The 25,607-nt window shown below is 44.5% G+C and overlaps 1 protein-coding gene across 5 annotated transcripts in view; it reads right to left on the bottom strand.

Moving 5' to 3' along the window:
• Positions 1–25,607, bottom strand: part of Rreb1 (ras responsive element binding protein 1) — a 135,534-nt gene that overhangs the window by 14,937 nt on the left and 94,990 nt on the right. For all 5 annotated transcript variants that reach the window (XM_047557647.1, XM_047557645.1, XM_047557643.1 and 2 more), the window contains exons 7-10: positions 21,653–21,797; positions 20,997–21,133; positions 5,730–5,919; positions 1,892–4,829 (exon numbers count right to left, since the gene is read on the bottom strand). In XM_047557647.1, the coding sequence (XP_047413603.1) occupies positions 1,892–4,829; positions 5,730–5,919; positions 20,997–21,133; positions 21,653–21,797 (3,410 nt within the window). The remainder of the gene's footprint in view (positions 1–1,891; positions 4,830–5,729; positions 5,920–20,996; positions 21,134–21,652; positions 21,798–25,607) is intronic.

Below are 25,607 nucleotides of genomic sequence, written 5' to 3'. Positions count from 1 at the left end.
TTCACAAGCCAGGCAATCACAATGTTGGATTCTCAAGTGGGAATGTGTATCAGGCATCTACTCTAGCACAACTCTTGAAAGGAAATTCTGGCTGCTCCAGCTTCTTTAGGGTAATTGCCAGTTTACTGGGAAAAGAAATGTCTGAAGATAAATGGTCTCAATACATTTGAGGAAAATGTGCACAATGTCTACCGAGCACAGGACCGACATCTGGAAAAAGATGGGAGGTTGTGTGATGGCAGGGGCAGAGGAGAGAGGGGAGGAGGGTCAGAACCAAGCTGATTACCAGAGCTAGATCATTTGCTTTCTGAAAAATGGTAACAGAAATACTCGCTTCTCCAAAGATTCTGCAGGCAACAAAGAGGTGTCACCCAAAAAGGGCAGCAAAAGACACTGCTGTGTGGGGGCACTGCTCTGAACAGCTGTCCTCCTGAGAACTGTTACTTTGGCTTAAATTATTTCAGCAGGAAGAAACCGAGGGACTGAAAAGGTAGCATGTACTTTATGAATCTAGAAATTCTGGTTCTACTGAATCGACACTGCGGACTTTCTGGATTTGAGGCCCTACATACCTGGAAGAGAGGCTGCAGCTATATGACAATCTCTGGAGACTGGCACCTCCGAGAGACCCCCATCCTTCTAGCCCTGACTTCTCAGCTTCTGCTCCCTCCCCACTACCATCTCCACACACTCTTGCTTTGCAGTGCTGCCTTATGAACTCCTTCCTGCTGCTCCATCTGATGTGTGTCTTAAAGCTTCCAGGGATACCAGCCCTACACAGTGCTTCCCCCAGGCACAGCATGGCTCACACCCAATTCCCACTAACTTACTTTCACCAGACTGTTGTAAACCTCCTAACTACCTCAGGTTGTCGGATTTAGCAAGCAAAAACACAGGACTCCCAGTTAAAATGTGAACTTCAGATCAACAAATAATTTTTCATCTACCCCCAAATACTTCAGGGAAAACCCCTTAAAAATCATTTGTTGTTGATCTGAAATTCAAACTTAACTGCTAGCCTGTAATTTATCCAGCAATCCTGTACCACACATACACTAGCATTTGGTTTTTGATCCTACTAATAGCTGGGCTGTAAACCCCAAAGGGTTAAGGACCTCACTCAATTTACTATTAGTTCAATAAGTCCTATGAGAATATTCAGAAAATTATAATTGAGAATTGTGTGATCATTTAAATACTTTGCTAATTTTACTATTATTTAGAATATTAGTCATATCTGGGATGTGTCCCTGGAATAGGTAACAATTTTAGTATCAATGAAACAAAAAATTCTATCACCATCCATCTCTGATTTTCAAAATAAACAGGGGAAAGTGCAACCAGCTTAGTGAGCTGAGAGAAAATGACCAATGTTGCCCTTTGCAGTACTTCCCTTTATAGATAGATATATGGCAGCCAAAAGAACTCACAGAATGTTCAAAATTTAAAGAGCTGCATCGAGGATGCCAGGATGGAATTTCTTGTGACAAAACACTGAGCTCATTGTGCCCCAATACCTTAATACAAAGTCCCACTTCTCTGGAGCCACCTCCCCTGCTTAACCCAGCCAGTAATCTCAAAACCTTCTTGGGAAGGGCTGAGAGGAGGGAGGTGAGGGGACCAATGGGCACATGACCACCTGTACTGGACACTTCTCACCAGCAGCCCTCAGTGGGTACTCGTATCATGGGCACAGGTCACTATGGTCACTAAGAACATCAGGGGACTCACAGGATCCCCAGCAAGCCTGTGGCTCCTACAAGGGGAAACAAGGAATGAATGGAGCATAAAAAGAGGGTCTTCCACTTCTGACTTCACCCCTTGATCCCCCACCTGGTCTCCCTGCCAGGAGGTAGGCCTCACCACCTGGCGAGTCCGGTGGCTCTCTTACCAGTGTGTGTGAGCATGTGCCTCTGGAGGGAGCTGGCCCAAGGGAAGACCCGCGGACAATGGGGACAGTTGATCTTCTGCAGGCAGTTGGCATAGGAGTTCCGCTTTGCCCTCAGCAGCTTGTCTTCTGGAGGGCTACCCTGCTCTTCATCACTGGGCCCGTGATGGTCAGAGGGGGCTCCGGCCACTTCATCCTGAGTGTCGTCCTCTGCAGTCTGCAGAAATGGACTGAACTTGTTGGTGTCCGTGGTGGCCAGCATCTTCTCGATGCTGGCAAACTCCCCACTAGAGTCCAGGTCCACCCCACCACTGTTGGCACGGGGCCGGTTTCTCATCCCCCTTCTCCGGCCCCTCTTCTTGGACGAGCCAGATGGCCCCTGCTCAGTGGGCGAGGCTGCCTCTGGGCTGCTCACTGTAGGGGGTGGGTCGTTGGATTCTTTTGGGCTTGTGGTGTCAGTGGGGGTGGCAGCAGCTTTAGGGATGGTGCCTCCTAAGTTGTCTGCAGCCACAGTGTTACTGCTGGTGCTCGAAGGCCCTGGCTCGGCCACCTTGGTTTTCAGCAGAGTGGGGGCTGAAGACACAGATGAGATGATCTGGGCAATGGAGGCCAGTGGGGGCAGCTCTTCCGTCACTGGGGGCTTTGGCAAGAGCAGGGGGGGTTTGGGCCGCAGTGGCCGCAGCAAGGCTGAGTTGCTCAGGAGGGTTGAGTTGCTTATGAGGGCAGAGTTGCCCAAGAGGGGAGGGTTGCTGACGAGAGCTGAGGAGTAGATGGGGACAGCAAGCTGAACAGAGCCCTGGAGGGGTTGAGCATGGGGTTCCAGCGTGCCAGCTGTGGTGGCAGCCACCACTGTGGTTGTGGGGTTTTCCAGGATTCCACTAGGCCCCAGAGTCACTGGCAGGGTAGGGCAGGGTGGTGGACAGGGAGAGAGCGGCTCACTGCTCCCCACTTCCTGCTCCGGCTTCTTGGCTTCATTGAGAGCACCCATGTCCTTGTCTCCTTTCCTTAAGTTCTTGGGGATGGATAGGTCAATAGGCTCCATGGAGCAGTCATAGGGGACCAAGGAAGAAGGGCTCAGGAAGGAGGACATATTTTCCTGCTTCACCTGGACCAAGGCCAGGCCCTTCTGAGAAAAATCCAGGGGCTCGTTGAAGTCCACTGCAAAGCTGCTGGTAGGCTCCAACTTGACTGACACGTGGGGAAGCGGGGGCTGGGCGGGGCCCCCATGAAGAAAGCCATTCTGGGGCTCCAGGAAGGCGGCAATGGGCTTGCAGTCACTAAAGGCAACACAGCCGCTCTCCTCTTCCCTTCCCGAGGCCTCGGCAGCCACGTCCGCAGAGCCCAGGCCGCCATCCACTGCCAGCACGTAGCTCTCAATGTCATGCTCTGGCACGTGTAGGTGCTGCTTGAGGATGTGGTGGATGCAGTTGCGCTTGGCTGCGAAGGCGGCGCTGCACTCCTTGCACTCGAAGGGCTTGCGGCCTTTGTGGCAGCCGCCCAGGCCTCGGCCGCAGTGCGTGCGCATGTGGATGCGCAATGCGCGATAGTGCTTCAAGTCCTCACCGCACAGCCGGCACACCGTGTCAGGAGCACAGAAGGCATCTACCAGCTCTGCTGCGCTGCTGCTCACATACTCGATGTTCTTTTCGATGTCCTTCCGGGTGGCCTTGAGGTGCTTCTTGCGCAGGTGCCGCTCGCAGTTGGCCTTGACCGTGAAGGGGTAGTGGCAGATCTTGCAGATGTAGGGTCGCTCCCCACTGTGCGTGCGCAGGTGGCGGATGAGAGCGGCCTTGTCCGCAGCGATGTAGTCGCAGATGTTGCACTGATAGGGTGAAATGCCCAAGTGGGAGCGCACGTGGGCACGCAAGACTCCCGAGAAGGCGAACACCTGGTTGCAGAAGCGGCAGGGATATAGCACCTTGCGCATTGCAGGGGTCTTCTTGCCACTGGGTCCCGTCATGATGGCCTTCAGATCCCCCTCTGTGATCTCCTGCTTGATCTTGGCCTCCATGCTCAGGGGCAACAGGGCCTCAATGATGCTGTCCTGTTCTAGCTGCGTCTTCATCTCAGGCTGGCCTGGCAGTTCTACTCGAGGCTGCTGCAGGAAAAGCTGGGTGGCTGTGTTTGGCTGGGCCCCCGACTTGGACTGCAGCAGGTGGGCATTGGAGGCTGCCTCCACTGAGCCTTTGAGGAGCTTAAGGGGTGGTGGGGGGAGGCTGGGGCTGATGCATCCTGGAGAGGCCTGCTGAGTGTTGATGAGAGGAGGGGGTGTAGAGGTGGCCACCACTGTCCGGGGTGTGACCAGGGGCTTTGGCTTCAGAGGGGGCATGTGCTTGAAAATTGCTTGCAGAGGGGTGGCAGGGGCCTTGGAGAGAGGAGGAAGACTGATTTGTGGAGGAGCCGAGGCTGCCATCTTCAGAATTTGCTGAATGTCTGCCAACTCGATGGCTGACTCTCCTGAGATGGGCTTGACCACAATACTACTATCTGGCTGGATGATAAAGCCCTTCTGGAAGGGTTGTAGAGACAGATGCTTCATGCTCTCCTTGGTAGCTGGAAGGACTGTGAGAGAACCACCTAGGGAAGCAGCTTCAAAAGGAGACAGACTGAGCACATTGGTGCAGCCGGGGTCCTGAGGTAGCTGACACTTGAGGGTCTGGAGCTGTATTGCTTGGTTGTCATCAGGCAGGGGCTCCTCAGTGGGCACAGGCTTGATGTCTTTGGTGTGCTGCAAGCCCAGCAAGGTCAGGAAGGCCTTCTGGTCCAGGACATCACCAGCCAGGGTCTTGGCCTGCAGCTTTTCCCGTCCCTGGTCTGAGGCAACGTGGGTCTGCTTGTGCAGAATGAGCGACGAGAGCATGGGGAACGCCTTGTCACAGGTGTCGCAGACAAAACGGTGCTGCTCGCTGATGCACCTTCGTAGGTTTGTTTCACACCAGGCCTATGTGGAATCCATCAGCAAAATCAACGGAACAAAGGTAAAGATTTAAAAATCATCACCGAAGGGGGATGCAAGAAGTATTTGTTGCATAATTGCCCCAGTGTGCGGTCTTTATTAATAGACAAGGAGCTGATCTCCCCCTGATGGCTAACCTGGAACTCAATCAGGAAAACTACAAAGCCCCTAAAGAATCATGTTTGCCTGACGAAAGACATCATCACCAAGGAGGTACCAAAGTATAGTGAAGTAGCACTACCTTGAAGGTAGAATTCTTTATCTTTTAAAAAATTGGTGCCTCATAAAACTAATGTGACAGAAGCTGGAGAACTGGCTACCTCTGTGTTTGTAGAAGAGGGAACACTGCTTGAGAGCGGCAGGAGGGAAGATCATCTGGGGGCACTGATGGGTGTACACAGAGCAACAGTCCACTAAGCTTGAGGCTCGTGCACTGAAGAGCCTCTCTACTGCTGCAAGCATCTCCCGTTGAGCTACACCCTCCAGCTCCTAAATCATTCCTCACAGAACCTACAATGTTAGAAATACTCAGTTTTAATGCAGAGACAAAGAATTAAAACAAATTTGAATAACAACAGGGCTTGGCTGGGGGTGGTGAACAATTTATAACTTTATATTTCAAAGCCTCAAGAATGGGTTGATGAAATAGACTTACACACAAGCCCACAGGAAACTTATCCCAAATAAAATATCACTACTTCTCTCCATCCAACCACCCAAGGAATACAGAAAGGGGCAAGGGGAATTTTAGGAGAAAAGATGTTATAAAAAAGATAAAATCCAACCGACAACACTTTTTAAAAAGGGACCCTTAGGATAAGGGAGCTTAATCCAACTAAGCAGACCTCAGAGGCAACGGCAGGTTCAATAGGCTGATCGGTATACCTGAGAAATGCGAGGAAACTTTCTACAGGAGAAGTCAGTGAATCCTAAGTCATGGAAGCCAGCAGGAATCGAAGGATTGTTCTGGATGAAAGGCCTTCCCATGGCGTCCCTGGGAAGCTGTTTGTGGACAAGTGCGTTGTGGCGCAGTAATCCTCGATGTGTTCGAAAGGTGACACAGCAAATGTCACATCTAGGAAATGGGAGGGATAAAGATATAAAGAGGTAGCTCGGTCAGTTTCCACTTGTCTGTTGGCTTTATTATGTCTTTTGTTGCTTCCTTTCAACTGAAAAAATTAAGACACCAAGAAGCCAGTGTGCTTGGGGTTAACATCAAAACACTCTTCTGTTTAGTTTATATTTTAAAAATTATATTCTACTAATCCTGGACACCAAATCTTTGCAGGCTGTACAAGATGTATCTATGACCACACATCTGCAGAAGACAGCTGGGATGTGAAGCCACTGCTACAGACCTACTGTTACCGGAGTCATGCAACCTCAAGGGATAACTTCAGAAGTAGTCTTCCCTCAGCTCAATGGATTCTAATTGTTGTAAATATTTAAAAGGCAAAAAGATACATTTAAGTAGTGCCTAGAGCAATTGTATCAGCATCCTTGGGGACAAGCTCCCAGCAATATTCCTGATATGGATAATATAATTCAATTCCCCCACCGAATTGGTAGCAAGTAATAATAATTACTTATTAAATTCTAATGTTACTATGATTATCTAAAAAATAACTGTAGTGCCCACATACTGAGCCACACTAAGTGTAAGATCTGCCAGGACAGTGCATATATCACAGCAAGGCAAATGGGTATCACAATCCTCTTCTTACAGATGAAAACACAGAGGCTCAAAAATGTTAATCAACTGACTGACATCACAGAGCCAAGAAGCAAGACAAAATGTAAGGCCTAGTTCTTACTCCCATCCTTGCCTATCACAAGGCTGTCTCCCTTCCTTGAAAGAGTCCCATGAATACAGCCTACTTAAAAACTGTGGACAGGCTGGGGTTGTGGCTCAGTGTTAGAGTGCTTGCCTAGCATTTGTGAGGCACTGCATTTGATCCTCAGCACCACATAAAAATAAATAGAAAAAAAGGTATTGTGTCCATCTACAACTTAAAAAGAAGTGACTGTTAAAGAAAAAAAAGAAAAAAGAAAAAAAAAGGTCATGATTCTTCACTTTAGAGATGATCTTCGACAACTTACAATGTTCTGGACCACTCAGATGTGAAGCAAACACCATTTTCTAATATGGTCTCTACTTTTCACACCAGTGTTGTTTTCTGGGTCTTCACTGAGAACCATATTAAAAATGATACAATAATTATATTATCAGCATCCCTTAGATCTGTACTAAATAGCCACTGAGACCTATGTGACTATTTAAATAAAAATTAATTAAAATTCATCATTCACCTTAGCCTCCTTTCCAAGGTTCAGTGGCTTGGGGCAGTCCAGCCAATGGCATATTTCCATGAACGCAGAAAGTTCTGTGTACCAAGCATCATTCCATGTATTTACATGTGCAGACACCTTTGCAGAACTTCTAAAGTAGGTCTTACTGCTACTGTGCTTACAGAGGTAAAGCGACTGACTCCCATTTACACTGCATACACTTTAATGGAAAGTTTTCTTGCTATGAAATTCTTCTCTGGAAATAAAGAGATAATGCAATCACCCATGAAGCAGCTGAGCTCTCTTTGATGAAGCGTTGAAAGAGAGAAGTGCCAAGTATGTGCAGCTCTGTTTGCTTTATCACTTGGTGGAGGTACACAGTCCTGTTGTATATCCACCTCTCTTCTCTCCTCTGTTAACTTGTGGACACCCCCCTAGCAAGATTCCTGTCATTGTTCAACTACATTTAGAATACTAGGTTCTCAGGAGCCATTCAAAGCACAATGCTCCCTTTGAGGTGAGTCTCTGAGAGGCGCAGTTGTGGTCAAGGTCCCCAGGGAGGGAATGAATTCAGATAATCCAAACACCTTTAGGGACTGAAGTTGTCACATCATGGGCCCAGATGGTGTGGCTTGAACCTCCAAAGTTAGGCATGCCCCGGAGGACAGGCTCTGATCCACAGGAACCATTCCTCATCCAAGTGCCCAGAAGTCTAAATCATAGGTTAGAAGACACAGTTAAGTAGGGAAACAGCATGGACACAGCTGCTCTGGGCCAGGGTCTCCATGGAACATATTCCATGTTCTAGCTGCATACACAGAGGGGACAGTAACCTTGGAGGTGGCTGAGACCTCTGTCCTATTCTACCACACTAGAAATGGAGCTCCCTGACTGCAGATCTTCCAGTTTCAAGTTCAACTGCACATGATCACCAATACATCACCTTGGCACTTGTCAGCTGAAGCTATGTACTGGACTGAGGATGAAAGAAATGTCTGAATCAGGGAAACTGAACTCTAACCAGACATTTGCTATTAAGAAATTACTGTTAATTTTTAGTTATTATGATAGTAATGAGCTATGCTCTTTTTTTTTTTAAAGCTCCTATTTTTTAGAAACAATGAAATATTTATAATGAAGTGTGGTATCTGGGATTTGTTTAGAAATTATCTGGGTTGGGGAAGAAATGACACAATACTGACTGAGTTGTTAATTCCTGAAATTGGGTGCGAGATACATGGGGGTTCATTACATTATTTTCTCTACTTTTGTATATGCCTGCAAAATCCCTTAATACATTCAAGAGAGAGAACTACCTTACGGCAAATAGCGAGTTGGCTGACTTTTTCTATTTCTTCCATTTCGACAACATCGAGGACACCATCTGCAACAGGTGTGTTTGAATGGGAGGTTCCATTGATAAAAACTGCAGAAGGGAAGTACCTACACTGAACCTTTGTGGCACACATAATTTGAAGGAGCCTATTTCCCCAGCAAGACCATGTTTCTTCCTGTATACCTACTAAACCACTGGAGCTATTGAAAGAAGTCTGTTCGTATGTGTGTGCGTGCACAGGGGTGGGAGCCAGGATCTCAAGGGAAGTGCCAAATCCAGGGGTCACGAAGGCTACACAGAACTTGGGATTCATACTTGGGGCAAGCTGGGCACTCAAGCCTCTGACACAATTTGGTCTGGTACTTTATGAACTGGAGATGCCAGGATGAAAGCTGGGCTTCACCCTTCCCAGAAAGTTGAGAAAATGAGGAGGAGGAAAGCAAGATGCAAGCAAGTGTAAAAGCAGTGGGGGGTCCTGCCACCCAGCAGATTCTGCAGGTGTTTCCACTTGCAGTCAGCAATATAACTTGTTCTTCCCACGTGTAGAAAATAGCATTTACTACAAATATTTTTTGTAGAATATTTGCAGTGTTTTAAATTAGGTTTTACTAGTGTTAGGCACTGTCCTGGTTGCTGAGATGCTGCAACACATATATAAGCTCATTTCAATGACAATGAGATAAACATTAGTAAGCGTCAGTGACTACTGCATCACAGCAGAAAGCCTTTACCTGTGAAGCCAGCAGGGTTCACACCTTGTAGAGAGGGGCTTTTTATTCAAAACCAGGTAAAGAGTTTATAAGATAATTTATACATACCTTAAAAATTTAACCTAATACACACACCCCCACAAATATGTCTGAAACACAACTATAACAACATCATAACATATAACAATCATAACAAAAGTGATTCTCATTATTTGTGTGTTCTGTATTTGTGAATATCTACTTTGCTAAAATTAATTTGCTAAAATTAATTAATTTTGCAAAATTGATACTTGTGATGCTTTTGTAGTCATTTGCAGACATGCACAAAGCAGTGCAAATTTTAGTTACCCAATATACATGTTCCTAGATGAGGTTGAAGGATACTACTTTGCCTTGTTCAACTCTCATGCTATAAATAAATGTCCTTTGTGCTATTTCATGCCATGTTCTTCACATTTTTGTGCTTTTTATTGGTGACTTCAGTGTTTACAATGGCCCCTGCTGTGGTCCTGAAGTGCTGCTTTGTGTTCTTAAGTACAAGAGGTTGTGATGTGCTTTATGGAGAAAAATGTGTGCATTAGAGAAGCATGAGTTGCTGTTATGTTGGCTGTGAGTTCAATGTTAATGAATCAATAATATATATTAAATAATGTGACTTTAAAAAGAAACACACATAAAACAGGGTACTGCATCGATTAGTTGATGAAAACGTGACTGGAGGTACCAGAGAACCTAACCCTGTATTTTCCCTAGCGAGCATGGTTGAGTATTTGCTACTTCTGTGTTTGGAGTGACCTTAGAAGAACCCAACTATTTCAAATAATGAGACTCAACTAAGTACCTGGGTCCTCTATATACAAAGGTTCTGCATACACAGATTAAAATATTTGGGAGAAAATGCATCTGTACTGAACACGCACAGTTTCTGGGTCATTACTCCCTAAAGAATACAGTATAATAAGTATTTATACAACATTTACATATGTTAAGTATTATAAGTCATCTAGAGATTTAAAGTATATAGAGGATATGCACAGATTCTATGTAAATGCTGCACCATTCTATATAAGGGACTTGAGCATCTTGGGATTTGTGGATCTTCAGGGGTCCTGGACCCAAGCTCCCATGGACACTGAAGGACAACTGCACATTCACTGGACAATCCTTCTACAGAGGGCCAAAGTTTTATGCTCAAGTCTAGTTCCATTTCATCATTACTGCAAGAATTATACTCATAATACATCTTTGATTTCCAGTTTTAGTTTCTTTAACTTGAGCAAGGACTTAAGATTTTTTTCAAACCAAGTTAAATCATAATCTCAAATTTCCATGATTATCTCTTCCAACTGTTTTTAAGTACTTGACTTCCCTAAATTTGACATTAGTTAAAAAAACACTGTCCAATCTGCACTGTTAATAAGTCTATTCAACTTGGATTCCACAGAAACTATTACTTCTTTAAACAATAATTCATTGGCATATATAAATAAAATTAAATTATAGTAAATTATGAGTATTATGCATGTAAGTAGGTCGGGAAGAAATAATAGTGGTTCTTGGTGGCATGTGAGCCAACTGCAAAAGGCAGACAGGTGAGCCTGGGAAGTGGGCTGCAAACTCTGTAACACCTTATCAGTAAGGCAACTTAAAAGGAATTTATTTTTAATTGACAAATAAAAATTGTATACTAGTAAGAAGTTTTTGGGCATGTACCCCACCTATTGTTTAACTGAGAAATATATACACACTGTAGATATAAAAATATATACATACATATATATTTATACACACATATGCATTTATATACACATATTTACATGTACATACAATGTGCTAGGTTTACCTAGAAATTCTTATGGGGGAAATAAAAAAAGTTTTTTTTTTTCCTCTCTATGCCCTTGAGATTTCTCTGAACACATCCTATTTTTGGGACTATGACATTAATGTATAACCCACCTATTGGCCATGAATATTCACTGTGAGTGGCATAAGAGGCAGGTTTTATAAAAGAAATGGAGAGTGGCTCTTAATGTGGCAGTGAGAATTTGCTGTATGACAGTCACCATTTTTTAATAACATTGCTTTTTATATAGGTCCCCTCCAGTCTCTTTCAAATCCCTCCCCTTTATGGACAGTTTCAAACAGTGGGCACTCAATAAACACAAAGCAAAAAATACCCAGCACCAACCACAAGCTCTGTGTCCCAGTGGAAGGCAGTGTGGAGCACTGGGGGATGGGCTCAGGGACGCCAGACTACAGGGATGGATAGCAGTGCTTCAGGTTGTGTGACCTTGGACAACTTATTTACATCTGCTTTTCGGCTGCCTGCTATGTAAAACTTCCCAAACATGCCAGAGATAAGAATGCCCTCATGACCTTGTTAAAAAAGCAGATTCCTGGATGCCAACCCAGACCTACTGAAGTCAGAGCATGAGCCCAGGAATCGGCATATGAAAAAGCACACCAGGTGATTCTTAGAGTTGGACCAGTTTGAGAAACAAATTATAGTAAGAATTCACTGCCAAAATGAAGAATCTGGAAACATCTTAACCGTTTCCCCTCTCACCTATGATAGCAGGATTTTGGGGGTTACCTTTGAAAAGGTCAAAGCACTATTTCACAGTTTTTAACTATTACTTTAACTTGTAAGGGGGAGAAAAAAAAATCAGGAAAAGGCAATGTGCTGGCATGTGTGGGCAAATATGAAAATGCAGGGAAAATTGAGTCTTAATTTCAAATGGATGTGTCCTTTCTTTTCACTCAAAAACTTCACAAGCTGCCCTTAGTGCTTCTGTTTAAACTTGAGACTTGTGGGAAGAAACAACTAAGTGTATTCTACCATCAGTCCTGTCCTATCCCTCCTGGAGTCACAGCTAGGAAGGGAAGTGCATACGCTCCAGCCTCACACTCACATGAAGCCTTCTTAGCGCAAGTCTAGGTCTAGGCCAGGCTTTCGACCTACATACTCCTATTCAGGTTTTTATTTTTCTTGAGATGGGGGTCTCATTAAGTTTCCTAGACTGATTTCCAACTCCTAGGCTTAAGAATCCTCCTGCCTCAGCCTCTCAAGTACCTGCTGACCACAGGGGTATGACACCCCCACCCCCCACCTATTTCACTTCTGAAGAGACACAGAATATTGGCTCACAGTAAAGTTGCTGAAAAATGGCAGAGGGGGAAAAACATGCTGCTTTGAAACCAGAAGCAGGCTGCCAGGCTGGTTAAAAGAAAGAAACACCCACAGAAAAACACTCGCCTCCCTGTCTCAGACTCTGCACCTGTTGGTAGATATTAAATAAAACCCATGCGGAAAACCCATCACCCAGGAACATGTGATAGGCCTTTATCAAGCAGACACTGCACTGGGGTTCAACCAGCCCTCCCAAGGCCCCAGGAAGAACATTTTGCAACCTTGTTTCTAAGAAGCACTTCAAGGACAATGGAGGTCATTGTAAATCTGTGGCCCCTGCTGCAGGATGCAGAGCCCCAACAAGCACAGCTCTTAGGATATTTGCAAACCTGGCTTGGACTTGTCAGTCTTTGTTAAGGCTACCACCATTGGCAGATGGTCCCCAAGACTCTGTCTTCACCCCACTCCCTACCCTGCTTGTGGAATATCTCAACTCCGTCAGGAATTCGTAAGAGAGTGATTGCAAAAGTATTTAGATGGGGTAGAACTGCACTTAAAGAACCACCACAGAGGGGACACGGGGCTGTGGGACAATTTCATTTTGCAAGAGATTTTGACAGTGTGCCAGAGGGAAATTTTACAAATCTGGTAGTCTGCCTTCTGATTTTCTGGCAATAGAAATGGCCTTATGCTGGAAACTAAGAGTAAATTTTCCAAATGAAAACCACTGGAAACAACTTTATTGCCACACAGATAAATGAAGAAAAGCATATCTCTTCGTAGGATCTAAGAAGCTAACAGAACCCCCAAACAAAACCTGTGTTTCCTTTTAAAATCATACTGAAATAGATTACTTCGAGGAAAAAGAAATCAGTGGAAAAACCTCCAAAGGATGGTTTGGGAACAGATTTAACCATTCCCCTGCTTCACAGTAGGGGTTCCTGCTGCTGGTGTGGGGTTCCAGCCACTCTCAGAGGAGGGCTGTGGTGTGGGGTGTGCAGTCAGGGGCTCTCTGGGACGGAGGAAGCAGCTGCCTGCAGCTTATCTCCTCTTCTGGCTTCCCTGAGCACCACTTGTAATATCACTGAAGGGTACTGGGTAGGTGTGAAGCACAGACAAGAGGGTCTGGGGGTCCCAAGGGCAGGAAGTGCCTCCCAGTAGTAGGAGGTGAGCCCAGTTTTTGATTGTGGCTCTGGTATATACCAACCCTTGAGGCCATGATCACAAAGAGCCTTTGATATATGCTTAGAGAAGTGTCTTTTGATTGTCAGGTACAGAGGGAGATGCTGTCACGGGGAAAATTGGCTATAGGAGCTGGGGGTACAGTCAGTAGTAGAGCTCTTGCCTAACATGCATGAGGTCCTGGGTTAGATCCCCAGAACTACAAAAACAAAAACAAAATCATATTCATAGCCTCTCCTATCTTTTCTTCTTTAAAAAAAAAAAAAAAGAATCAGAAAAACAAGCAAAATCCCACCGCACTCTAGTTCTGACTTTCACTGGGTTGGAAAGAACTCAGTGCCAACATGCTTGGAGAAGCCGAACTCCCACAACAGCTGAACTCTGCTCCATTCTCAAGTCGGAGAGACTCAACCCCACCAGCCACTCTTGGACCACGTGCCTCACGTCACCAAGGCAAGAAGTGGAGCCAGCCAACTCCAACAGATCTAGGAAATACTTATTTGTAAGCTGAGGTTTTGTCTTTCAATTATCAAAGGACTTTGATACAAGAAGTAATATTCTTGTTTGTATTCAGATTTTAGTCTTTAAAAAAAAGAAAGGTTAAATTTTAAAATTTGAATTTGAGAACTGCCATGTGTAACAACAGTATGCCTAATTAGGGAGGGCCCTGTGGTATCTGTCTTTTTTTTGACAGCAAAATGTCCTTGTGAAAAAGACATGATATCCTTCTTTCTTCTGTTTAGTTTTAAAAAAGAAAACAGCTTAATGCTGAGCTGGGGTAGAGAATGTGGTGTGACAAATGTGCTATTCTGGTGTGGACATTCACTGTAGAGAGTAAAGGTAAAAGAACAAGCCAAAATAGACCAGCAGTTTTGATGGTTCACAGTAGGGCCAACAGTTACTTATCAGAAATGACAATCACTATGAACAAAAGGCACTGGCCCTGAAATACCAACGCAGAACTTATAACCAGTGATTGGAGTGGTTTTCCAAATAACCTCTGGGAACACCTGAAATGGGAGAGGAGCATGCATTCTGGCATGGATTAAGAGCCAAACCTGAGGGCTGGGGCGCAGTTCTGTGGTAGAGAGCCTGTTTGGCACGTGAGGCCCTGTGTTCAATCCCAGGCACTGCTAAAATGAAACAAAAACAAACAATGCCCCACCCCAAGACTCAAGTTTGAAGGTAAATTGTCAGTAATATGATTTATGGATGTGGAAAACAAGGGCACTAACAAGTCCTTTTCTGCTTTTTCTTAACCTGAGGCTAAACAATTTTGGGATCAGCTTCCCTAGTGCCTGCTACAGTAGGCCAGTATTCATCTGGTCACCTTAACTCTCCAGAACAAGATCCTGAAGTCAACAGAAAAGGCTTAACAGAGCAGCACAAAGAAACAAACCACTTAGGTGTTCCCTTAGGTGTCTTCGCTGTTATATAACTCCACAGGGTCTACCACGCAGCAACGGAAGGACAAATGTTCTCCCTCTCCAGTCAGCAACAAAGGGTTAATTTAAAAAAAAATTTTTTTACTAACTACACAAAACACATTTTCCAAAAGACTATTGGCAAATTTCAAACATTGGGAAACTCATTTCTGTAGAATCTCAGGTTTCCCCAACAATCTAAGAAAAATGATGTGTGGTTCTATTACTTAAAGGCGTCAAGTCCCTTCAAGCTTCTAAATATCAGCCTTTCGACACAGTTTACAATGATTACAAAATCTGGGATGCAGGACTCAAACCAAATTTAAATAGCCACTTGGTTTCCCAATCTTTACAAAAGCGAAACTAGATAAAAGTGGCTCTTATGACAATAAAGAGTAAAGAACAAATTGCTTTCATGTTCTCTGTCAAGTCAATAGTACTTAGGAGAAGTCCTGGAATTTGACTCCTCAATTTCACTGGAATGGAATAACCAAAGAAATGCCACAACAAACCATAACTGTAATGTTGGAAGGCTTAAAATATTAAAAAAGACATGCAGCTAGTTGTGGTGGCACATGCCTATAATCCCAGAGTCTCAGGAAGCTGAAGCTGGAGGATCACAAGTTCGAGGCCAGTCCCAGTGACTTAGCAAGTCTCTGTCTCAAAATAAAAACAAAAAATGGTCGGGGATGCACATAAGTGGTAGAACACCCCTAGAGTCAATCTCCAATACCATGAAAGAACTTAAAAAAATTAAAAAGCACACATTCTAAATAACAGTATCAAAAGAAAAACTCATTTAGTATTTGGTACAGTTATTATCCCCCTTCGTCCACATACTAGTTTTTAGTCTTACTTAAAAAAAAAAAATGGGGGGCTGGGGCTGTAGATCCATGGCGAAGCACTTGCCTAGCATGCGAGAGGCACTGGGTTTGATCCCTACTACCACATAAAAATAAACAAATAAAATAAAGGCATGCTGTCCATCTACAACTACCAAAAAAATTAAAAAAAATTTTTTTTTAAATACTGGGGGATTGAACCTTGGGTTTTCCATGTATTAGGCAAATACCCTACAATGGCGCTACATCCCCAGACCCTCACAAGTTTTCAAATTTATTTTCTAGATGGGGAAACTGAGCCTCCACTGGCCTGAGGTCACAAGAGATGCCAGGCAGCAGTCTAGGATGGAGTTGTCTGCTACTCTGTTTATTCAGAGGACAGTTATTTGCCCCAGCTTCTTATGAGACCCACATCACATCACATCACATCCGCAAAGCCCAGACACTGGCCATAATAGCACTTCCTAAAACTCACACTCCCCACTCCCAGCAACCCCGGCAGCAGAACCTGAGAAATACCTGCTGGGAGGCTGCAAATCAACCAGAGCTACCTCCCTGCGATATTGAATTCCTTGCTCATTATAGTGTTTTAATCGAGAAACTGGCATTCCTTTAAAAAAGGGATTTCATGCTTCATTTTTCCGGCTCTGTCTCCAGAGGCCAGCAGGGGTAAGTGCAAACAATCTCTCCTGAGGAGCCCCACCCGGCTCAGACATTCTTCTAGAGCCTCAGCCCACCCTTCCCAGCCCATCCCAGGGCAAGGGAACTGACATCCACAGCTGCACTAATCTCTCCCAGTTGCTGTGAGCAGCAGCAATGGGCCTGGCTGGGAACCTCCCCATGTCCCAGGAACCTGCCCAGGCTGTCCTCTGGGACCAAGCCAGCTCAGTGTGAAGTATGGGGCAGAATTTAAGGGCTTTTACCAAGGGCAGTGTGGAGTGGGGGAAAAAAAGGGGGTGGCCTTCCCAGCTATAGCTGTGCTTAGTTTTCCCCAACACAGATCTGTGGGTACCTACCCCCTTGTATTGCTTCCAATGTATTCCCAACCTTAAAATCACCTTGGGACAGTGGGGGGAGAAATCACCTCAGAGACAACCAAGATCAATAATGTGGACCAGCCAGGTAGGGTGGCGCAGAATGTGATCCCAGTAACTTGGAGACTGAGGCTGAGGGATCATAAGCTCAAGGTCAGCCCAGGTAACTTAATGAGATCCTATCTCAAAATAAAATAAAAAGGGCTAGGGGGTGTACCTCAGTGGTAAAGCACCCCTGGGTTCAATCACTAGTGCCACCAAAAAAATAAAATTAAATTCAAAAAATAAAAATAACGTTGACCAAACTGAGAAGAGCCTTGACTTGGAGAGAAAGCAGTGAAGTATTGCAACACCTGATACACTCAAAGGAGAAACTTGAAACTTTATACCAACCTATCCCTCTGCTTGGCCGAGAGGCAAACGTGCCTTCTTGGTCCTGAATTCATCTCCTTGTTTTCTGACTAGCCCATGGCCTCTGTCTTGAACAATGTCATTTTCCTCAAGTCTGGTAGATGCCTGGCACTAGTTTGAGGATTCAGTCATCTGTTGGGTACATTTTAACTGAAACAATGTTAAAATTACTTATTACCTTATCTCTTTTAATCAAGAAGCCACGTGAGATTATACAATAACTCGGGCCAAGTTTCACCTTTGGCAGCAGCTTCATCAACATAACCATCCAGCTACTGCCCCTCCTGGCCCACCCAGGAGGAGAGAGTCATTCACACAGGAGGCCAGGGCTTCACTGCCCTCCCTACTAATCTTACCTGCTCTGCAGGCTGCTGAGCACTTGATATGTGGCTGGTTTGCCCTGAGAGGGGCTGTGACAACACCACATGCACCAATTTTGAAGACTTGGCATATGATAGGAAGACAGCAGAACGTTTCATGGAGAACTCTTACACCGATTTTATGTTGACACTGTCTCGACTATATGGGTCTAATTAACTAAAGCATTATTAATTTCACCTGCTGTTTTTTTTTTTTTTTTTTTTCCTTGATGCTGGGGACTGAACCCAGGACCTACCTCACACATCTAAGCACATGCCCTACCACTGAGCTACACTCCCATTCCGCTCTTTACTAGAAAGATTTCAAAGGACATGTGGGGCTCACATTCCACTTCTGCTGGATGACGATGACCTGGATGTTTCCTCAGCGGACTTTATTCCCAGCAGTGGACAGCCTTTTGCTTCACTCTATTCTAACAACCAAGCAACGTATTTGATGTCCGGCAATATCCTCACACAAGGGATGCCCCCTTCACATCCATTTGCTTTTGAACACCCAGTCCCTCACCTAGGATTCCAAATACCAGCACCCAGTAAGCTCTATGCCACTTCCTCCCCTGCCCATCTGGGGAGCTGTATAGAAAGGGTCACAAGTAATACCTCACCCTAAGAGCTAGAATCTACCATGGGTTTTGTGTCTTCCTTTTGTTCAACGCTAACACTTTGTTAATCTGAAACACAGCAGAAGGAGGGAAAATGGACTCAGTGTTTACATGAGTTTGGATTTCCAACACTTTATTAAGGAACAACAGGCACTTTGCCAGATTGGTGGAAGGGGAGGGGGGTATGGGTAGGAGAGAGAGAGAGACTAACAGCTGTTTTGAGTTACGGACCTTCTGTCTAAACTGGTAGCATCCCACTGTGGCTCTGTTGCCTTTGGGGTTTGAAAATGAAGTTGGTGTCTATTTTAGTTCTGGGTTAAAAAGCAGTCTCTCCCACCAGCTACTGTCACAGTTCACAGTCTGGCTGGGCCCCACTGGCCCATGCCTGCCCCCAAGGCCTCCTCTGATAGCAGGCTATTATGTGGAACAGCAGAGCAGAGGAGAAAAGGGAAATTAACAATGTTCTGTAATCAACTCCCTTTTGGTTTCCAGATGCCAACCCCACCCCACCTAGCAACAGTTACTAGATAGTACCACTAGGCAGGGGCTAGCCTGCTCACCCCCGACAAAGAAGTCAGGTCACCTCTTCTTACCAGCAACCCTAAGGACAGCCATTATGGGACCAGGGACAAAAGCCTGCCTGAAGGGGCCAAGACTATCAGGCAAAGAAACTTCTTTAGCCAACCCCTCAGCAAACAAAGGGCATTATCACTGAATAGGTGAGAGAATCCCCTGCTCCATTAGCTGGATCCACAGGGCTGGAGGTTCAACCTCACAGCCTGTCTATAACGCCTGCTTTGGAGACATAGTAGGTGATTATCCATCAAATTATGACTGTCCTGCACATGGACTACATGACCAGTGTCCAGTGCAATTCCCAATTCCACCCACTCTGGGGATGCCCACCTCTGCCCTGGGAAGGGGTCCTGGTCTAGCAGTCCACTCCACGAGACCCACACCCTCATCCACACCAGCATTTCAGCAGGGAATATTTGATCTTCCTCTGTCACTGCTGCACATTTGCCATGCAGGCCCTGGGCTGTCCAGAAATCTCTTGAAAGCCAGATTATTCTTCCTATAGATGGGGCAAATGGGTAGTTCCTAAGATGCTTCTAATTACAAAATAAAATAGGAAGTGAGATAAAACACATAGAGGAGCAGAGACAAGCAGTGACTTCACGGCTGCATGGCAGGAATGCTGAACGGGAGCTGGGGTCTCAAGCGCTATTCCTGCCTCTGCCCACAACTCTCCTTGTGAGGCTTGTCTGTCAACATCATAAGCTCACATCCTCCGTCTAAAGAACTATTTTAATATTCACCACTTACCACAAGCCCACATCCTGGGGATGCTATGGATATTAATGAAACTATAAAATCAAGTTCCTCAATCTCAGACTAAGAGGGCTTACAAAAGAACAAACCAGATGTGTTATCAATGATTAAGAGAGTTTTTAGAATTACAGACCTAAAGAAAACACAGGTTCATCAGCCTTCCTTCAATTTGAAGGATGAGGAAACTGAAATTTACGTGTGAGCAGAAACAGGCCTGACAACCAGCCCATGGTTGCTCCAACGCATTGGCCAATTTTCTAAGACTGGGGAGTTTCATAAAGACATTATATAGTATTCGAATTATTCTTCATAAATTCTTTCCTCTCCATCCAATGGTGAAATATCAAGCTAACACAATTAAGGATAATGATATTTGACCTGGCTTCCAGTTACCATAGCACGAGGCTTCCCTTCTAATACTGAAGTCTTTAGCACATCTTTGGCTTGTTTAGATCTTTTCATTCCTAGGTCACAACGTGACAAATGTGCTCAGGAAGGAAATCTGGTCCACATATCAGAGATTTGGGCAAACAGATGCCCAAATTCCTATACTCCCAAGCTTTCTTCTAAAACCCATGTGGGGACCTGCCCTCTGCTCTTAGATGAATATCTTCAGCTGTGTGTGACTTCCAGGATGGGCTACTTTCAAGTCTCTCTACTACAGAAGAGGCTCCCACACAACTCTTTTGTTCTTTTCAATGCTTAAAAATCAATGATAGTAACACAGGTTAAGGAAAAATTTCTAAACCGATCTGCTCATAAAAACACAGAACTTTTTGCCTGATGGAGAGTCATCAGAGATGGTAACAAAAGACAGACAAGTTTCCCCTGGATTTGGGTGGAAAATTACATCAATGTCCATGTTTTCTACTTCGCAAAGTTGAAAATCAGAAACCCTAGAGCCAAGCAAGATCTAAAACTGAAGCTGAGAACGATCACCTGACACTGTGTTATTGGGATGTGACAGGCTTCACTTCTCACATCAGCAGAAGTCTTTTTCAACCCATGATGCTTTCTCAGGTTTCTGTGGTATTGGTTTGAACTTTTCTGAGCACCTCGTATGTGCCAGCATTGTGCCAGGGGCATGTACCACATAACTGTCCCTGCCCTGACCACATATCCATGTACGGTTAATAATCATGTGGGTTGCAAAACATTTTGTGAAGAAAATGTCTGTTGTCCAAAAGCTCCTGTGACAGCAGACTCCCCAGTGTCTGGGGGGCTCAATGGATTGCTGAAGGGGCCTGGCTAGGAGCAAAGAGGCAGAGTGAACATACCCTGTGATTACAGCTACCTTCTCCCTGATGATCCTTAGTCCGACCGCTCCCCTACCCCTTACATGTTTAACTTAAACACATGTCTTCCTACGCAAGTTTAATCACTAAAATTCAGTTTAAAGTAATGAGAAATAAGAATGTAATATGCTATAGGAATGAAAAGCAGTCTCCCAGACCACAGTCTAGTTCACTTTTTCTCCTACCTTAGTGGGTTATCTGAATGGGTCTCCATATGGGTCTCCAGTCCATACTTGCAAACAAACTCCTTGAAGCATATTGGGCAGTGAAAGACTTCATCGGCCTTCTTCTCCAAGTCACCTGACTGCCCATCTTCTACCATCTTAGGGAAAAGCAGAAAGTGAAGTCATAAAGGTTCTCTCATGTGGGTTTGCTTCAGAAAAGAGGCCGTCACCAACCCAGTGACTTCTAAAAGGGATGTGTACCTCACACCAGTGTTAAGGATGTGACCCCACTGCTTCCCTCATTCACAGCAGACAAACTCACCAAACACTTCCACTCACCCATTCACACCCTCAATCTCATTCCTCAATCTTCTCATCTAATCAATAAGTACTCATGGAACACCTAGTATCTGCCAAGCACTTGGAATAAGAGTGGGGACTAGTGTCCCTGACACTGATAAAACTTCATTTTAGCTACAAAGATAACACAAAAAATGTGAAAATAATTTTGGGAGTTCTTTGTTTTCTTAGACACTTTAGAAAACAATTTGTGAAAACACAAGTCAAAAAGCCTAGCATGGAAGTCTGCCAAATCCCTAGACTGTGAAACTGAAGATGAGAGGTAGATCTGCCCAAGCCCCACGATGAGACACGCCCGTGCCAGGCGCCCAGAGGACCTTTTTAGCTGGTGCTGGGTCTTCTCTCTCTGACTCAGCATCGTGACTTAGCTTCCTCTTGGAGGACAGCCGCCTGCGCTTCAGAGGGGATGGAGGGGCTGTAGCGGTAGCACTGTTGGGGTCCTTCTCATGAATCTTCATATGTCTGAAAGGGACACACACACAGACAATGCGATATGATGACGACAACAACAGATATCTACTTCATTCGTTTCTTCTAGACTTTAGATTTTATATCTAGGCATAGGTCTTGGATTTTATCTTTTCTTGTGTGGTGCTGCTGATGGAACCCAGGACTTTACTTGTGTGAGGCAGGTGCTCTGCTACTGAGTTATAGCCCTCGTCCCTGCATTTTCATTAGTTAAGCAATGTGGAGTATAATTTGTACAGTGACTCCTATCTTTCCAAAGCTTTATAATCTCCTTGACTCTTTCTTCAAGCTCCTGCAAGTGCTGTCCAAAAGTGCTGCTGTGTCTCACTGCTTGTTGAAGACATTCATGAACATGACTGGCATTAGTGAGATGGAAACAATTAGCTGGTGACTTGTTCTATGTACTCAGGCAAAAAGTACTATTTTAGGACACATGATTCTGCAGAATGAAGAATTCACAGGTTCCAAAATTCCACTAGTTCGCAGGCTCAGCCATAACTCTTTATGACCCACAGAAGCCATCCTCCATACACTAGTTGTATTGTCTCTCTCTTCTGCCTTTGGAAGCATTTTGAGGATCAAATCTGAACTGTGACACGTCCATAGTGTCAACATAGCACACGTCCAGAGTGCTTAAGACCTGAAAGTTTTTCCATGTTGTTCAAGGTATTATGTGGATTTTAGATGATGAGAATAGGTGGACAGTGCAATAAACGACATATTACAACTCTGATATCTAGAGGACTAGAATACACATATAATATGAAAATGCTATATGTATGTATGTATGTGTTTGTTCCAGAAAAGTGAGTCTTATGGGTGATGTGATTTAAACGACCTTATCTTGGGGTGGGAGGGGTGGGGGGGAGAAAAAAAATAACAGAATGAATCAAAAACTATTACCCTAGGTAAATGTATGATTACACAAATGGTATGCCTCTACTTCATGTACAAACAGAGAAACAAGATGTATCCCATTTGTTTGCAATAAAAATGAATTAAAAAAATAAATAAATGACCTTATCTTATCAAGTTCTAAAACAAACAATCTAAGAAGAAGGTCCCAGATTACAGATAGTCTCAATTTCATTTTTTTGCAACACTAAAAAGGGTTTCAGTTTGCTAATGACAATCGTCATCACCACCACCACTGCCATCATCTGAGTGGGGTTAAACTGTGTCAGATGTAGGAATGCAGCTGTAGCTTTTTATACAAAACTATTAGTTAAATTTTTTTTTAGTTATAGATGGACATAATACCTTTATTTTATTTATTTATTTTATGTGGTACTGAGGATAGAACCCACTCGTGCTAGGTAAGCGCTCTACCACTAAGTCACAACCCCAGTCCCAAATAACCATTTTATAAGATGATTTTACTTGAGAATTTCTTTCTATTCCCTCCCCTGCACTGGGGACTGAATCCAGGGCCTCATGCACACTAGGTGAATGCTCTATTACTAAGTTATACCTCCAGCCCCCCAAGAGGTTTTTAAGAATATGAAAGACAGCAAAACTCTCATGCATTGTCCGGTCACACTTCTGAAAAGCATCTCAGCTCACTTTTTTGCTGTACCTTCTGTAGAGGAGTGAGGTTGTGGGGTGAAAAGGCCATGCAGCTTGTGAATCACAGGCAGCTACATGCAGAGGCTGCTCAGGCCAAAGATCAAGATGGCCAGGATGTTGTATTATCCAGACACAGGTGCTGCCCCACGGCAGCAGGACTCCCCTTTTCTAGAAGTTTGTGGATGAATGATGCTACAGACTGCCATGGGACTTCTCTCATTCTGCTCCACAGAAATACTCTAGAATGAACCCCTTGCCTAGACTCTGCCCTGACCGAACGGCACCAGTCCTACAGGTATCCGCCAGCTGGAACTGCTGAAGATGGATCCTGACCTTGAGGACAGGGGACTCAGGAAAGGAGACCAAACCTCTGTTCTCTTAGGGGGAATCCATGTGGTGGAGCAGAAAGATCTAGTGGGAGTAAATGGATGAGAATCACAATCATGCTTACAGCCACAAAATTCCTTGCCCAGATTATTAGGGAAGGATACTTTATTATTTAATTCTTGGCCACGTGAAGCCTTGAAAAAGTTAATAGATACAAATAGTTTTGTAAAGTATAAAAGCGATTGTGATTTGAGAAGAAAACCCCTTGACATCAAAGTTTGGAGGTAAAAAACTGAAATGGCTTTTTTCAGCATTTATTATATGGCTCATATGAATTTTAGAAATGTTAATTTAAGAAAAAAGCATCTAAGAATTGAGAAAGTATGCTAATACTAAAGGATGTAAATGAGTACCAAATTTGCCATTTCAATAGCTTATTCAAAATCAATTTAATTGACAAAATCAACATCCTATTCATCACCCAATGCACGAGGTTCACCTCCTGACCGATCGTCCGACAACAGTCAGCAAACTGATCCCCAACCTCCAGTAGAGCACCAACTGTGACAGTACCTGCAAGTTTGATTACACGTGGCTGAGGCCATTTTGAGACAACAGCCAGGCCCCGTAGGACCCCTGGCCAGACTGACTGAGCCCCATCTCCAGGATCCCTCAGCCCGACTGATCACTCTCTGCCTCTGGGACCCTCACATCGACTGACTGCTCCCTGTCGCCAGGACCCCCAGACCAACTGACTGCGCCCTATCACCGGGACCCCAGACCGACTGATCGCACCGGGCCTCCAGGATCCCGCAACCACACCAAACACACCCGAACTCCAGGACCCCTGCCTGACCAACCACACCCCACCTCCAGGACCTCCAGCCGACCACGTCCACACCCTGAGCTGCAGCTCCCCATTTGCCAACACATTTGGAAGCCAGAGTGGCCATCTTGGATAATCCTGGAAGCCGGAGCTCCTATCTTTAGGTGGGGCAAATCTCATCCTGAGACGCCTGCTGGAGACTTGAAGCTCAATGTCAGGTACCTCTCATGCATCAGCTACTGAACACTGGGAGGTATCATTACTATATGACTGTTATATTATAGATTTTCTTTTTTCTCCTTATTAAAAAATTTTAAGTTTTTATTTCTTTACTTTTCTTGCTCTCTTTTCCTTTTGTTTACCTGTTCCCTCAGAGTCTCTTTCTCCCTTTTTTGCATGCTAACATCCAATTTCTTTTGATAACACTCTCACCCTTTCTATTATCTAGAACTTCTGTATTTTTTTTTTTTTTTTTTTGGGTGCTGGGGATCGAACCCAGGGCCTTGTGCTTACAAGGCAAGCACTCTACTGACTGAGCTATCTCCCCAGCCCCTGTATATTCTTTTCTTATCCCATTAATAGCCACATTCTACATCCCTCTGCATCCTCTTTGTCCTCCATTAGAAACTGTAGACCTTACTGCAAACCTGTTTGTTTTACTGAAGATAATATTTGAACTCATTCTGTTTATTATGACAATTTTGTTATTGTCCTCATAGGGGCTATTTGGTCTAGAACTGCATAGTGTCTGAATTGGGCACTGCTAATATTGATCTCCCCTTAAAGAAAAGGTTTTGGAAACCTATAGGGCCACTATAAACCTATAGGGGGAAATCTGCAATACCCCAGACCGGCACTGCTAGTGGGGAAGATACGAGAACAACATGAACAAACAAGGGAAGAAAATGATCCAAACAAATCTAGATTCCAATGACGCTATGGTAGAAGAAATGTCAGAAAAGGACTTCAGATTATACATGATTAAGACGATTCACGAAGCAAAGGATGAGATAAGAAAGCAAATGCAGGCAATGAATGATAATACCAATAAGCTGACAGAGCAACTGCAGGAAGCAAAAGATCAC

The sequence above is a fragment of the Sciurus carolinensis genome, chromosome 7 (genome assembly GCF_902686445.1).
Source record: "Sciurus carolinensis chromosome 7, mSciCar1.2, whole genome shotgun sequence".
Taxonomy (NCBI): Eukaryota; Metazoa; Chordata; class Mammalia; order Rodentia; family Sciuridae; genus Sciurus; species Sciurus carolinensis.
The sequence above is the reverse complement of the archived record's forward strand: the minus strand, read 5'-3'. Positions and strand labels throughout refer to the sequence as shown.